Here is a 17,190-nt window from a genome sequence, read left to right on the forward strand (position 1 = left end):
TAGAAAGTGAACTAAATACATGTAAGAAGTGAACTAAATATATGTAAGAAATTAAGAACGAATTCGCACTTGAGTCGAGCACAAAAAAACCGCAACGAAACAAACTCCCTTATAGTGAACTAAAAACAAGTAAAAAGTGAACTAAACATTATTTACAATGTGCCACATACACCACCAGTGGTCGTATTGTCAAGGACCTTCTTAATAACAACTTTGATTCCCAAATCTTGGTATATTACAATAAATTTGGGAGCCACACCCATACGTTTCACAAATTGGTTCTAACCATAAAAGGAGTCAGTATTTTCCTTGGGCAGAAGTCCAGCAGCAAATGTCACGGGAAAACCGTGATTATTCTTGTCTGTAAACGGAGCAAACTTCATACAAGACCTACATATTAAAATCGTCATATAAGTACACTATAAAGAAACTTTAATTCACAGTAAGTAATATAAACTTCAGTATAAGACAAGTCACCACCATAAAGTGTTTGCTCATTTTTACTTCACTATATGGTATATAAACTTCACTATTTCACATGTTTACTTCACTATATGGTATACTTCACAATATGATTCACTATAAGCATTGTATACATCACTATAAGCATAATATAATTCACTATAAAGGTAATATACTTCATTGTAAGCATATATCATAGTTCACTATATGCACAATATACATCACTATGTTCTCAATATATTTCACTGATTCATTGTAATATCTTTCACTATAAGCATATATCCTAGTTCACTATATGCACTACAAGGCAGGCAGAATATACTTCACTATAAGTATATACTAGTTCACTATATGCTCAACATACATCAGTATATGTTCAATACTTCACTATTCGTTACATATACTTTCACTATATGAAATATTCACATCACTGTAAGCGATAAATCAATGTTGCATAAAAAAGGCATGTTATACTTCATTGTTCATTACATATACTTCACTATATGAAATATTCACATCACTGTAAGCGATAAATCAATGTTGTATAAAAAAGTCATGTTATACTTCAATGTTCGTTATATATACTTCACTATATGAAATAATCACATCACTATAAGCAATAAATACTCCACTCCAACATAATATAAGTAATATTAGAACTAATCATGTTGAGCAATTCTCAAAACACGTACACTTCAATTTAAAGCATATATACATCACGTTAACCAATAAATACTTCACTCTAACGTCTTTTCACATCACACGCTCTAATCATGTTGAGAACAAACACAGAGACTTCAACTTCGTCAATTTAACTGATAATAATTTTGATAATTACCTCTAAATCAGTTTCTCCTTGCTTTCCCGACAAAGAGTAATCAGAATCTAAATAATCCCCCAATGATCGTATCGGAATTGAATCCATATGATCAGGAATTCGGATGTCACGCTGGAGGAATGAATCGTGGCTGATCAATCGCAATGGAGGAATGAATCCTGATTAATGAATCAGAAAATATCGCGACGGAGGAACAAATCGTGGATAATTAGTCGCGTTGGACAATTCACGATGAAGACGATCAGAAATCTGAAATAAAACGAGATATATAATTTAGGAATCACGCAATTTACGATGAAGAACAGATCAGGAGGATTCACGATGAAGAACAAATTTTGAATTTGGAAGAAATCGGCGCTTAAATTTGGACGAAATTGATGCTTGAATTTTGGAAGAAATCGCACTTTGAATTTGGGAGAAATCACGTTGAGTTTGAGATATTGAATTCCGAAAATGCCCTTGGGCTATTATTTTTAACAAAATTCTGAAAATTTGTTTAACTTATAAGATTAAATTGAAGTAACAAGATGTGTGACTGAGATTTATTCTCTATTTATACACTTAAAATTAGTTAGACCTTGATCAGTCCTCTAATTCCACTAATACAAAAGAAAACACACAGTTACAGAAGAAAAACACAATAGAAAACTGATTTTTGTGTGTGCGCGTGGGTATATGTACCCATTTGTCTGCATACAAACACCTTTTCTTGATGATATCCATGAAAATCTTAGAAGCCAAGAAGGTATTATTAAAATTTGTAGCGAATAAAACGAAGGATTAGAGATAGTTATTGGAGGTAGTGATAAAATGCAAACTCTATATATTGTAAAAACTCCAAACTCCTCCACATACTATCAACACAGTTTCAACAGAATATCAACATAGTGTAAAATGTCAATACAGCATCAACAGTTGACACTGTGTTGACATTTTTGTTGCTATTATTTTATCATCTGTTGACATATTCTAACGGTCCAGATCATAGTTTGAAGTTTGTATAATATTTAGAGTTTGCATTTAGAGGATGAGATTTATCTTTTCTTACATCAACAGCCCTCTTTCTATCTCGATTAGCAAAGTATGGAAATATTGAAATTATATATAACTTGCAAACTGTAAAGGACACCAAATTTACAAACTATACCCTAACTGCAGAGTTACACATGCATTTCCAAGCAGCAGATGCTCTAGCAAGATGATATCCGTGCGCGTGTGACACGTGAGAGAAGGATATGATTACACAAAATCGAACCAATCTCAATCTTATTTCATCTTTTTAAACATAAACAGAAGAACTCACCAGATTTGTTTTCCAAGGAGGCATGTATTAGTGATATGGAGTATAATTCAACAATATGGAGAATTGGAAACCTATTCATCGAGTAAGTTGGGAATCAAACACAAACATGGCTAGCGTAATCTCAGATTTTAACTTTCCGACCAGCAACCACTTATCCGTTGTTCAGAGTGCGGACAAGCCTCTTCCTCTCTATCCCTCTAACGCCTAGCTTGATTATCAGGAGCTAACTGCCATAAAATGCTTCTACATAGGTCACATGTTTACAAAACAGGTTCTAAATAGGGGTAGTTGCACATATATACCACCAACTTTCATCAAATTCTGGTTATGCGCATGAACTAAGAATTCTGCCTCTAAAATACATGAACTTTCAGTTGTGATTTTTCACCTGGTAGCTGATTGCCTCCAAAATAATACTACCTCCTGCCTCGAAAAACAGAAACTTTTGAAACGGCATGAGTTTTAATGCACAATTGGTAAAGTAAGAGAGAGGAAGAGAAAAAGTAGTGGAAGTATGGCTAGCGGATTGGGAGGCCCACGTCCTAAAACAGAAAGATGCAAAAGTTTCTTTTTTTTAAGGGACAACCCAAAATTGAAATAGGTTCTATTTTTAAGGGACGGAGGCAGTATTGAGGGGGATGACTAATCTGCCTATATGGCTAATGTAAGTGGATGGATGTACATGCCACTTCAGCTAGTCGCTATGACATCAATTTGCCACTTCAACTAGCCAATATGACATTAATTTGTGGAAATCGACAATCGTGTGAAAAGTTATGTTCGTATATTTGGAGGCAAAATTTTATTACATGTACCAAACCAGAATTGGAAGAAAGTGATGTAAGCTATATTACTAACAAAAGGAACAGACCTTCGAATCAGGCTCTGTGTATTATCTTTGCATAGCGTCATCAGCCAAGGAATCAGCAGATTTGCTGGGGAGATCAGTTAGTGCAGCTATCTTTTTACACACATAAATGAAATGTGATTCTGGATCTTCCATCACATAATCTGCAGGAAGTAGGCCTTTCTCTGTGAGAGGAATGGGGTCGAGGTGTGACCTCAAAGGAGGGGCTCCACCAGGCTTCTGAAATCCAGGTCTAGCTGCAACATTCGACAGGTATTTCAACATTACCATACCACAAGATCCACAACATCTCTGTTTCAAGTAATTCATCAAAACGAATATCGTAGAGTTTTCAGACATGTTGTTTGGTGTGATTTAACTAAACCATGAAGGCTAAATGAGTAATGACATAAACCAAATTCACCGAAATATTATCGTTGTTTCTTGAGAGACCAGTTCCATCCACGATTAATCTTGATCAGTTTGTAGTTTTCAATCTCTTTGCTAATAATGACTACAGAAGAAGATTCTCTGCATTCGAACTATTCTTAGTCAAACAACTTAGTGAGAAGTTGAATGAATCATGTCAATAAAATAAAAGAAAACATCCAATAACAAAACAAATAAGGCTTAAGTCACAGGTAAAACAATACATAGATGGAATATGTTGTTTTCTGTCCTTTCCAGTTTAACAATTCTGAGATTAATTTCACATACATGTTTGTATATTCAGTAGAAGCTCTTTATTAGCTTAAAATCAGTTTGTCGAAGAGGAGTCTGCATTAGATTGTGGGAATAGTCACATTGCTGGTGGCATGATAAGAAAAAGGAACGAGGGGGGAAAGGCTGAAGAAGTCAAGAGGGAAAACAAGTACAGAGATGAATTAGTGTTTCTGTGAAGGTATTCATGAGGTTGTATAAACTTAGTATTCCCTCTGTCCCACCATATGTAACACATTTCTTTTGGGCACATGTTTTTAGGAAGTCGTGTCTAGTGTTTCAATGAAGAGAGAATATAGTAGGAGAGCGAAAAAAGTAGAGAGAAAAAGTAGGAAAGATGATAAAGTAAGATAGAGAGAGAGTGTTGTTTTTTTTGCCATAAAAGGAATTGCCTCATTTATAGCGGGACGGCCCAAAAAGGAATACGCCGCAGTTACGGTAGGACGGAGGGAATATATGTGTTCTGCGATTTCTAATTGTGTTCCTTTCTTTTTTTCCAGAATTCTCTAAAGGTGGAGCTTCTTCATCTTATTAGTAAGAACTTTTAAATGAAAGAAAAATCAGTATACAAATCCATGGAGATCAATCAACTTTAGGTTGGGTTTTGATTCCATGAACATTACCTAATTCTGCAAATAGACATGCCATCACAATCGACATGAATGTTTTTCTCCATGAGATGTTCACTTTGAGTGATTGGATGGATGGATAAAAATTATACAGGCAAACCTGCCATTTACTTTAATGGGTTGATTAATTTTGAACCTGTTTGTCCATCATATCCTTCAAATACTCAATACTACGTTTATCCATCCATCTCATCATTCATAAATGCCCATAAACTAGCTATCCATGCAATACGTAATTCTATGCATGTTTATGCGATTAAAGGTCTAGAGAGGACGGTCACTATAATAATTAAGGAGCTCCAAAGGTTTATATACTCCCTTCCACCCCCCTCAAGATGGCCACATTCTTGAGTGGCACGGGATTTAGCAATTGTTAGGTGGAGTAAGTAGAGAGAAAAAAGTAGTTGAATATTTTAATGACAGGAGAGAAAGATTTATTTTCAAATATAGAAAGTGGACATCTTGAGTGGGACAAACTTAAAAGTAAAAGTGGACATCTTGAGTGGGACGGAGTGAGTAAGTATTTTCCTTTACGAGCACTATGTTTAAGGTAACCAACTGGCAACTGTGGAGTAAGAAAACACTTAGGGAATAGTATTAAGGAAACAACAAATGGATATCGGAAAAAAGTACGCATTGATGATTCACCAAATCCAAGTTGTGACACTTATAGTAAAGAATTTGTATGCAGTAGGAAGAGTATACTTACGTATGATATACAATTTGATTTGCCAATTGTAAACCGGTCGGTTTATATGCGGCATCCGCACATTAGGATCACCATACGTTATCTGAAAATAGCCAGAGTAAGAAAATGTATATTGAGCGGTAACTTCATAATAAGGCATGGAAAGATATATCATATTTAGCCATAATTACCAACATATAAACTCCTCCAGGTTTAAGAAGCCTGCAAGGTGATATTAGAAACTCGTCATACAGCAGAAAAAACGTGCAATGCAATGTAAACCTAAACTGACCGAGAATTGAAAAGAGACAGAATTTAAATGAGCAGCACAAAAGCATAAAGTCCTAGAACCTGCTAACTTCACCCAACATTTGAGAAGCACTTAATCGAGCATCAGTACCACACTAAAGAACAAAACCGACAAAAAAGTTGTCAGCTGTTTAAGTAAAGAGACGATGAAAAGAAAGAAAGGTGTATATCTAACTCACCATCAATGAATCAAGAGTCCCTTATGCAGGTCAGCAGGTCAGTAAAGATATCAGGCGAAATATTCGATTAATTTACAGCACGTGAACAAAACTACAAACTCTGGAACGCATATCAGAAGATGACATCCACTTACCTTTATCGATGACACTCTCAAACATATCATCGGGAAATAAACTCATGTCCCTAACATCCATTTGCATGTCTGGAGAACTTTTTAAGGACATCAAGGGAAAGAATGTGTACTAACCAAAAAAAGGGAAAAGTTAAATAAAACCTAAGCAACCGATAATGTTGAAAGGACCTATCAACCATACTTCTGTAATGTTGAGTAGGAAAATGTTTAGAAATAATAATAATCTGCAAGGATACACTTAAGTTGAGGTACACTCTCATACTTCTTTTTCATCATCTCAATAGCCACTGAAGATATGTCGATGTTCATTATATCCTCAAACCCATCTTTAACCATGTCCTCCGAGATAACTAGCAAAGTGATATTGAGATTATCTATTTAGAGATGATACAAAGGACAAGCTTCTATGAAACTAACACATGTAAGCATATAATCAAAATGCACAAGAACAACAGCCTAAAAGTTGAAGAAGAATTAAACAATACAAGTAGTCACAAACTGAGTAAAAGTTACCTGTGCAGAATAATTATACCGACAACATGATAATTAAGCAAATTCCTTCCCCGGCCAGGAAAGCGAGAGCATCAATGCTCATAAAAAAACAAATAAATAAGGGTAAATAGTCAAATATATACCAAACTGTTAGAAGGATTTTACTTTCTTGATTGATAAGATATATGACTGAGTATTTTCATCCTTATTCCTACACTTTGAATGAGATATGAATCAAACAAAATTAGCTGAAACGATAAAGATTATCCAGGGCCTTGGTATATCCCAAAGCTGTAATTAATCTTACTATACAATGATTAGTCTATATTGATTTTATCTCTCTAGGCTAACGCCACATTTCCATTTTCCAGTCCTTTCTCGACTTTAACCAATACTACCCAAATCATGGAAATCTATATCGTGGGAAAAATCTTCAGTATCTGAAATCTATGTAGGATAGTCACGAATTTGACGTGTCTTGGTTTTGAAAGAAATCATTTTTACACGCGGCAAGCCACTTCAAGGCAGATAGTTCAGGACAGAATTGAAAAAACCGTGATATAGTTTGGGACATATTACACCATTTAGCCGATAAATAGTACTCCCTCGGTCCTAAGGTAGTTGAGTCTCACTCCCTCGTCACAAAAAATAGTCTCATTTTGTCATGTCCACAAAAAAAAGTCTCATTTCTAAAAATGGAAAGTTTTTCTCTCATACTTTATCCACTTTTTTCTCTTCTCTCCCATACATTACTAACTTTTTCTTCAATATCGGTCTTACTTTACCTACTTTTTTTCCCTCTCCCTTACATTACCAATTTCTTATTAAAACCCGTGCGTCCACAAATGAGACTATTTTTTGTGGACGGAGGGAGTATTCTTTTTGGGGTCGTTTCCAGTGTTGGCAAAATATCCTACTTTACTCTCTCTTTCACCCCCATACTTCATTTTTCTTCACTTTAACCATTTAACATCAATTTTTAAACTCACGTGACCAAAAGAAATGTCTCAACTAACTTGGGACGGAGAGAGGAATAGACATGAAGTGTTTCTTGATACATAACTCATAACTAATTGCCTCAAAAATCAGATATTTCCAGGAAAAAAGACAGCAGTAATTAGATAAAGGCGATGCCAAAATCAGGTCCTTCACTTCAGCAATTGAAAAGGGCAAAATTAAAAAAAGAATGAATTACCTGCATTCCCACAGCCAATCATGAGGACGCGGGAATTAGGGTGGATGTATTTGCGAATAAAGGGGCGGAGAGCGGAATAGCGCTGGTACCAATCGAAGGAGCCGCACTCCACTTCTTGAATGTAACGGGCGTCCCAGTAGAGGGCGTCGGCGTAGTTGTAGGTGCTGCACGCCGACACATCCCTGAACATCGTCAAGTCTCCGCTTTGTTGAGAGAGAGAGAGAGAGAAGAGAGTACAAGTGAAGTCTACACTTTGTCTTTGCCGATTTCTAGAGATAGTCTTGTTTTAGTGGAAGATATTGAAGGTACAACTCATTGCAGCGCTATGTACTGTTTGTTGACGGTTAAGCTGTACTCATCGGCAACGGCCAACGAATTTATTTTATGGGCCGTCAGCCAGCTTTTTGGCCCATTACCCTCCTAAGAATATAGTCACTCTTAGGGATATGGATGTAACCCGGAACCCGCGGGCCGGCCCGAATAACCCAATAAAAATACAGGGTTAGGGTTGTAATTTCGCAGCCCGAATTTAAAATCGGACCATTCGGGCTGACCCGTTTGGGTTGTTGGGTTAGGCGGGCTGACCCGTTCGGGTTACGGGTCTGCCCGTCGGGTTGAAGGCTTCTGCACAGCGAGCAGTTTTTGTAACGGTCATAACTTTCTCTACAAAGTTCCGATTGAGGCGTGCAATATATCCACGCGAAGCATTTCGAAGATGAAGAGAATGATATGCATTAGGTTTATCACACTTCAAAATCGCAAGAAACATTGACTCAAACAAGGCTGCAGCACATCCGCATATTTTGTGTACATTTTCTAATTCATTTTCTATCATTTCTCAACAAACATGTAAACATACTAAAATATAGAAATATAATCAAAATCATCCAAAACAACCCTCTAAAACAATGCAAAATCCAAATACGTCAACTGATTATATAAGATCACGAAAAAAATCACTATGTGGTTCATGAATTCATAAATACTCGTATATAAAAGCTTTCATTTAGTATATTTCTAATATAATAGTGCAAAGTGTTTTGGCGTCGCTTCGTCATTGAATTATGCGTACCTTGATGATTTTTTAAAATAAAGATATTATTTGACTTATTTACAGCTGGAATAAATTAAATTTGACCAATCATAATTCAAGAAAATTCACTCTTTAACAATTCAAAAATAAAGATAATTTTCTTATTTGACCTAGCATCTTGATAATTCACTCTTTAACAATTCAAAATATTTTTGTTACATCTACGATGCACCTCTCACGTTATGAAAATTTTATTCAATTTTCTACGAATTGATTTATGTTTGAATTTTGAAACAAAGTGTTGATTTATGTTTTAAATATATAACCATAAACATACTATTGATAGATATTTTGTAAATAATTATGTAATGAATAATTTATTTATATTTAAATAACTTAATCTTTTTAAAAAATATTAAAGAAAATTAAAAATACGTATTTCATTGTTGAATGATTAATTAAAAATATGTATATAATTAAAGAAAATTTAAAATACGTATTATTTTTTTGAAAATATTAAAAGAATTAAAAATACGAATTGGCCCGAATAACCCGGTTGGTTAGCCCGAAACCTGAAGGGTTAGGGTTAGGGTCGAACTTTTATAACCCAAAAAAATCATAACCCGAGTAGCCCGTACCCGAATGGCCCGACAACCCGAACGGGTTTGCCCGATTGACATCCCTAGTCACTCTATCCCATAAAAATAGATGTATTTCTTAGAACATATCTTATTTAGGTTTGATTGGGAAATAACAAATAAAATGTAAAATTTGTTATTTTTAAAATTAATTTTAAGATTCATGGAAAATATCAAAATTTACCAAAGTTTATAATTTTAGGGATCAATATCCCAATGCAAAATATAATTTTATCATTTATTTGTGAGATATCAACCAAAACTACTATTCAATGTAGCCACTGAATATAAATACGATACACTCCTAAGTAATAAGTTGTATAGTACAATAAATCATTAATAACTTGCAAGTAAATTACAATTAAAACATTGACAACGGTGTTCGTTGGGGTCGTCTCACCGAGATGAAACATTAGCTAGACATTGTTTCTCAAAGAGTGTTGTGTGGGGGAAGGCCACTCCGTCTCCCTCCACATGGCGCGTCTCTGTTCGCTCTTGAAGTCCACTCGTTGCCCTGCGAGTGAACGTAATTTGTGGTCGTTAAAAATTGTTTAAAAAAATTGAAAAAACTGAATAATTAATAAAAAATTTCCACTTCACAAAATATTACCATTTTTTAGCTAATATCTTTTATTTATGCATTTTTTTATCCTCCAACAAACTTAAAATTATTTATAAATAACACATTCACCACATAATATTTTTAACCTAAAAACTCTCTGTACTTCATCTCTCACTCATTTTTCTCTCCAAAATTTCATTCTCAATTTGTGCAGATATAGTCGGCCAACCCAAATTGAATATGTGGAGCATCCTCAATCTCAACAACAATAATTCGCCGTCACCATATTATCCAACTTCAGGTACCCAAGGCCAACGACGCCCAATTACTAGAGGTCGCGAACTCCAACTAAGGATATCTACTGACCCTACATGGTGCACATGCCCCACATGTAGTACAAGGCGACTCCCTATGGGTAGACACAATTGTTGTCCAAAATTACGGGAGGACAACAACCAAATTCCAGATGAAAATGCACAAGAACATCCAGAAGTCGTGCGGAACATCGAGGTTAGTGCCCGTCATCCCTACACCGTGGCCAAGACACAGAAGTTGTTCGAAGTATTGGCCGCCACTTTGAAGAATCCGATCGTGGGAACCCAACAACATTGGAATATTTTGGGGGCGAGGGTGGCTGAAACCTACAATAACTTGCGGCCGTCAGGAACTCCTTCTTGCATGTGTAAGATGCTTCAGAGTCATTTCGACCTACTGAACAAGGATATCCACGAATTATCTTGCTTCTACATGAATGAAGAATTGCGCTGTAATAATGAGGTCAGCTATGTTGATCTTCCCTAACAAGACACTAAAGGGAGGGCCTTAGAGTATATCAACACTTGGGATAGGGTTCAGAGGATCGATAAGTGGACGGGTGGCACCTAGTCTAGTACAGTCTCGAGCTCCAAACTGATGAACCACACATTGGGTGACCAATCAACTCGAGCCCAGCGACGAGGAGGTCGCAAGCCAGTTCACGTGAGCCAATGCAAGGACAGAGGTTGCGGGTGCGGTTAAAGGCATAGGACGAGGCGAACCAATCTAAGAGGCCCCCAAATATCTGGATAAAGTTCTAATGTCAATGTTGTTTAACGCCACAATGGTCGACAATTTCCATATGACGCCGATCTAATTGGTGACACACGAAGCAATTCAGCTTCTTAGGGCTCAAATAGGCCTTCCCCGAGGATCTTCCGCCACCACAATACTTATTAGGATTTTAATTATATCCTAATGTCAATGTTGTTTAACGCCACAATGGTCGACAATTTCCATATGACGCCGATCTAATTGGTGACACACGAAGCAATTCAGCTTCTTAGGGCTCAAATAGGCCTTCCCCGAGGATCTTCCGCCACCACAATACTTATTAGGATTTTAATTATATAACGTTTAGAATTTAACTATGCACTTTCATATTTAGGAATATAAAATGTAATTTCAAGTTTTTTAATTAGGCATTTTAAATGAAATAGTTTTTAATTAGTTGCATTTTTAAATTAAAGAAAAGAATTAGATGGACCCATCACCCGTGTATAGAGAGAAGAGATAGTTAAGAAATGAAGGGTTGCATGTACTTTTTTCTTAAGAAGAGATGGGATAAAAAGTGGTATCGGTACCATGAATAATGTAGCTACAAGATGGTTAAAAGATGAATAAGAGACATTGTTGTAGATGACCTAAATGGAGCATGCTTTATTTGTATGTTCTAACTATAGGTGGCAAATCGTACGGGTTGGATAGGTATCGGATCAATCTGTTAACGACCCAATCCAATAGGGTCTGACCCGCATTCGACACTGATCCGCTAAAGACATGTTATAATGCAGGTTGACACAGCAAGATAACTACACAAACCTGATTTACACGATCAAACATGATATTACACGATGGTTTAATTTTTAAATATAAACTACATGATAAAACCCAATTTACATGATTTAAATCTGATTTACATGAACCTAAAAAAAAACGTACTCCATCTGTCCCTAAAAGTTTGTTACACTTCTTTTCTGCACTCGTTTGTAAAAATAATAATAAATAGTTAAGATGGGGGAGGGTAAAGTAATAAAAAGAATAATGTAGAGAAAAGTCTTAACTAAATTATTCTCTCTATTACTTTACACTCTCTTCACTCTAACTATTTATTATTATTTTTACAAAACGAATGCAGTAAAGAAGTGTGAAAAATTTCAGGGACGGGGGGAATATATTTAAAAATAATATTACCTCCGTCTCATGATAGGAGTCACATTTAGTGTGGGTACGAGTTTGAAGAAATGTAAAGAAAAGTGAGTTGAATAAGTTAGTGGACTATGAGTCCCAATCACGTGCTGCCACGTGGCACGAAAAATGCAATATTGTATACAGAAAAATGCAATATACATTTTTCAAGCTGTAAATGCATTTTCGTAGATCGCATTTTAGTTATAGGAAAATTGCATTTTATATTGTTAAGTTTTGCATGTTAACGTAAATTGTCTACAATGCAAAATAAATTATATATAAATGCAATCCGTCTATATATAAAATGCAAATAAACAGCTTATATCTAAAAAGCAAAACTCAACAATAAGAAATGCAATCCGCATATAACAAAAATGCAATCTTACGAAAATGCATTTACAGCTTGACAAATGTATATTGCATTTTTCGTGCCATGCGGCAGCACATGATTGGATGTACATTAGCACTTTAAAATTAGTTAGCATATTAGTATATCCCTATTAGCATATATCCATATATATATATATATAGGATAGTGATCAAGATATAACTAATCTTAAGTGTATAACTAGAGAACAAATCTCAGCCACACATCTTAATGGAACAAATATTATTTATTTTAATAATACAAAATAGGCCAAGGGTATATTTGGCAATAGTCAAACATCTCCGCCATGATTGGGTGGTGGCTCAGCCCCACTAAGTTCCACGGAGCGCCATCACCAACCTGAAACTCCTCCGACTGAAACATGCATCCTCCGCCCCCGCCGACGGCAGCGGCGGCGCTAACAGAACCGATGCAGCTCAATATTTCATTGAGAGATCCGAGCCTATGCGTCAGCTCCATCATTTGCGCGGCCATCACCGAGTTCTCCGCCTCCACACTCACGCAACGCTCCGCGGTGGCGCCGATGCTGATGTACAGATGCTGATGCACAGATTGGTATGAATATTTAATGTACTGATGCTGATGCTGATGTGTTTTAGTGATGTACTCACACTAGTATCTTTTATGGAAGAAAATTTGTTAGTGATGTTTGTATTTCTTGTTTATTTGATGACATTATTTGGAATTTGACTACAAGAAAAACTACTCCCCTTTTATCTCTATGGGTTTCAAAACTGGTGTCGATTTTATTCGCTGAGGATATATACAATGTTTTATTATCCACTAAGTTATCAATCTAATAAGAGTGAACACAAATACAGTTATATAAAACATATCGTGTTGATTTTATGAAATTAAAAGTTAGATATATGTATGCTGTAGCAGTATCACACATATAGCAGCTAAGTGTTGGGTACGGCTTATGGGACTCTTTAGATGTGATGAGATGCATATTAAGTACTACTTAGTTAATATGTATATTTGGTCATATTTAATTTTTTTTATAACAACCATGCATATTTAAATCTTAATACATTGGTATGAATTTATAAAAATATAGATTGGTATGAATTAGATTTTCTTTCTATTTTTGTCAGCAGCCACAAGGGTAGTTTTTCTTGCCATAGGTGTCACAAAACACATCACTCTTATTATGATTTTACTTCACTCCTGTTCACAAAACACATCACTCTTGTTCTGATTTTACTTCACTCTTGTTCACAAAACACATTGTTCTGATTTCACTTCACTCTTGTTCACAAAACACATCACTCTTGTTCTGATTTCACTTCACTCTTGTTCACAAAACACATCACTCTTGTTCTGATTTCACTTCACTCCCATCACTCTTATTCTGATTTCACTTCACTCTTGTTCACAAAACACATCACTCTTGTTCTGATTTTACTTCACTCTTGTTCACAAAACACATTTTCTGATTTCACTTCACTCTTGTTCACAAAACACATCACTCTTGTTCTGATTTCACTTCACTCCCATCACTCTTATTCTGATTTCACTTCACTCTTATTCACAAAACACATCACTCTTGTTCTGATTTTACTTCACTATTGTTCACAAAACACATTATTATTTAATATTTCCAGTATTAAATATTTGTTTCCAACTACTTCATTTGATAATTATATTATTTTTTGCTTCTATTTTGGCTTTAAGTGAAACTAAATTTGGACAGTTTGGTCAGAAGATAGAAAATAGAATGAAAATAACAGATGACAACTAAGTTATCAACAAATTTATCATTTATCCTCCCAGTCGCTCCTTCCCACCGCATTATCCTTCCCCATCCCGTAAATCCCCAAAACCTCCTCCGCCAGCTCCCCAATCGACGCCCCCAGCAGGCACCCCCTCAGCTCGTGCGTCGGCTCCCGCGCATCCACCACCTCCCCCACCTCGAGTGCATCAGCATCGCCGCATCGCTGTGGTTCCACAGCCCCACCAGGATCACGTCGGTGTCGACGAGGAAGCGGCGGAGCACGGCGGGGCAGCGGGGGGCGTGGTACAACTCGAAGATGAGGCAGTTGGGCAACACGCAGAGCTGGAGCGTGACGGCGCGGGCGGGGACCCACCACTGGATGCCTAGCCCCGCCACGAGAGAGGAGTTGCGGCGGTGGGAGCGGTAGCGGTGACGGTGGTGCGGACGCAGTGGGAGTCGCAAGGGACGGTGTAGATCTCCATCATCGTGTGTTGCTGCTACAACTATCCATTTTTTGACGGTGGTGGTAATCTAATTTTTTATGTGCAATGACCATAATACCCCGCTTTGTTATTATAGAGTAAATTTGTGATTGAGGGAACTAATTTCTCCTTAAATTTGAAAATTAATACTAGCCCTTGATTTTTTTGATCTTGTGGCTATGATTTGTTCTCTAGTTATTTGGTTAAGGGGTGTTTGCCATAGATCACTACCCTATATATATATATATATATATATATATATATATATATATATATATATATATATATATATATATAGAGGTGTGATCAAATACAAACTCTCTAAAATACAAACTATACAAACTATGTCACCGGAGTGTACAAATTCTGTCACCGGAGTGTACAAATTATGTCAACGGACTGTACAAATTCTGTCACCGGGGGTCGTTGTCAACAGAATGTACAAATTATGTCACCGGGGGATGTACGGAGTGTACAAATTCTGTCGACGGGGGTGTCCAAATTCTGATTTTTCGATGTCAAAATGTTGACATTAGAAAAATCTCTTATATTAACCGATGATTAATTGTATTGAGTGAGTATGATAAAGTTTGTATAGTTTGTATTTTAGAGAGTTTGTATTTTATCACACCCATATATATATATATGGGAGTATTAAGGTCCTATTGCCCCCTTAGTGTTAAGTTCCAACTTAATATCAACCATTAGATTAGGTGGATGGACGGACTAGATAAAACTTTGATAAATGAATCCGTGTTGCATTATTAGGCATATTCTGTACATTATACTGGTATAATTGTAAAACAACACTGAATCACAAACGAAAGGAGCGAGAATTAAGCGGGATTTTCAACCGACCTTCCATCTACTCACTCTCTGTCTCACTCAACCGTCTCACTCCTCAACCCACGATTCAATTTCGTCTCCCCTAATTCCCCCCAATTTCCAAACCCTAGCCGCCACTCCAAGCCACCGGAAATCAACCCTTGCGTTGATTTTCGCCGTTAAATCAACCTCCCGCGCCGTTTCACAGTCGTAACGTCTCTCCCTCCGGGCGCGACCATCAAGTTCAAGTTGACAACAAGGTAGGGTTTAAATGGTTCAATTTTTGGTAATACCCACTGTTAATCGCCAATTTTCACCGCCGACACACCACCTAGTGGTCCATGGCGCGCTCGGAAACGCGCGGATTAAGATTGGATCAAGTTATATGGAGGGTAACTGAATCGGTTGGACCAGTTAGCAAATTGTCGTTGCCACTTAATCGAATCAATCCTCGACTGAAAGGCGCCAAAGATAATATTTATAACTCCCGATTTCTCACTACTTTAACAGTAAAGCGGCAAGTTCGGGGTCGATCCCACAGAGAAGTTGGTGTGTCGAGTGTGTGAGTAGTGAACAGGGGGGTTGGCTGCTGCCACGCTTTAACTTGGGAGTTTTAACTACGGTTTTTATCTAGGCAGAATTCAAACTAGCTAGCTCGATCAACAGAAATTTAAACACTGGGTCAAGTAAATTGCAGGTAATAACAGAAAAGTAAATGCGCGATTTAAAAGAGAGAATAACTTCGATTAAACTAAGATATGATTATAGCGTGAAAATAAACTAAGCTAACACTTCGAAAATAAAGAAAGCGGTAAACTGAGAAGAATCTCAGCGGGAAACTTAAGTTACACCGACAAAAATGGTTATTCTGCAGCGCTCCCTTCGGTCGCCCTTTTAACTACGCTATCTAAGCTAAACTAGAGATCTGAACTAAACTAAGCTAAGAGAGCAGAACTAAGCTAAACTAAGCTAGAGAGCTGAACTAAGCTAAACTAGGCGGAAAGTAAAGTCTCGGATACTTTCTTGTGGTGGCGCAGCCTCTATTTATAAGCTCGATTCGGCCTCCAGCTGGATAACTATCTTGACAGGGAATATTCACTCATGCAGAGGATGAGCGACTCATTGATTGCTACGTGCTCTTTCTTCTAGAATAACGACGCTTTTGGATAACAAATTTCTGATCGGTTCGTGCTGGCGTCTTCACAAGCTGGCACGTGTCCCCTTCTAGAACGTCGTCCTAGGTAACAGAATGGTGCGCCACATCCAGCTCATTTCCTCACGTTTTCCTTCCAGAAACCAGCGGTCCCCACTTTAACTGCTTGACCTCGCCCCTTGATCAACTCCCCCGATTTTTGGCCTTTTTCACTTTTTGTACGTGCTGATCAGTTCGGCCTTGCTGCCTTGGACAAGTAGCATTTCTGCACATTTTAACACTTGTTTGCGCGATAAACCGATCAAGTAGTATATGTTTTACCCGCAAAACCGATGCATGAAATGAGCCTTATCAAACTGCTCACACTTAA

At 36.9% G+C, this 17,190-nt stretch overlaps 1 protein-coding gene across 1 annotated transcript; it reads right to left on the reverse strand.

The window, feature by feature from the left end:
- Nucleotides 1-2,549: 2,549 nt before the first annotated feature.
- LOC121791927 (EEF1A lysine methyltransferase 4-like) lies at nucleotides 2,550-8,136 on the reverse strand. Its single transcript, XM_042189740.1, has 9 exons — nucleotides 7,797-8,136; nucleotides 6,346-6,459; nucleotides 6,110-6,178; nucleotides 5,976-5,995; nucleotides 5,839-5,891; nucleotides 5,679-5,709; nucleotides 5,509-5,590; nucleotides 3,475-3,707; nucleotides 2,550-2,830 (listed from the first exon to the last, which is right to left on the reverse strand). The coding sequence occupies exons 1-8, from the start codon at nucleotides 7,984-7,986 to the stop codon at nucleotides 3,496-3,498; spliced, it is 771 nt and encodes a 256-aa protein (XP_042045674.1). The 5' UTR covers nucleotides 7,987-8,136; the 3' UTR covers nucleotides 2,550-2,830; nucleotides 3,475-3,495.
- Nucleotides 8,137-17,190: the final 9,054 nt, after the last annotated feature.

The sequence above is a fragment of the Salvia splendens genome, chromosome 2 (genome assembly GCF_004379255.2).
Source record: "Salvia splendens isolate huo1 chromosome 2, SspV2, whole genome shotgun sequence".
NCBI classification, from domain to species: Eukaryota; Viridiplantae; Streptophyta; class Magnoliopsida; order Lamiales; family Lamiaceae; genus Salvia; species Salvia splendens.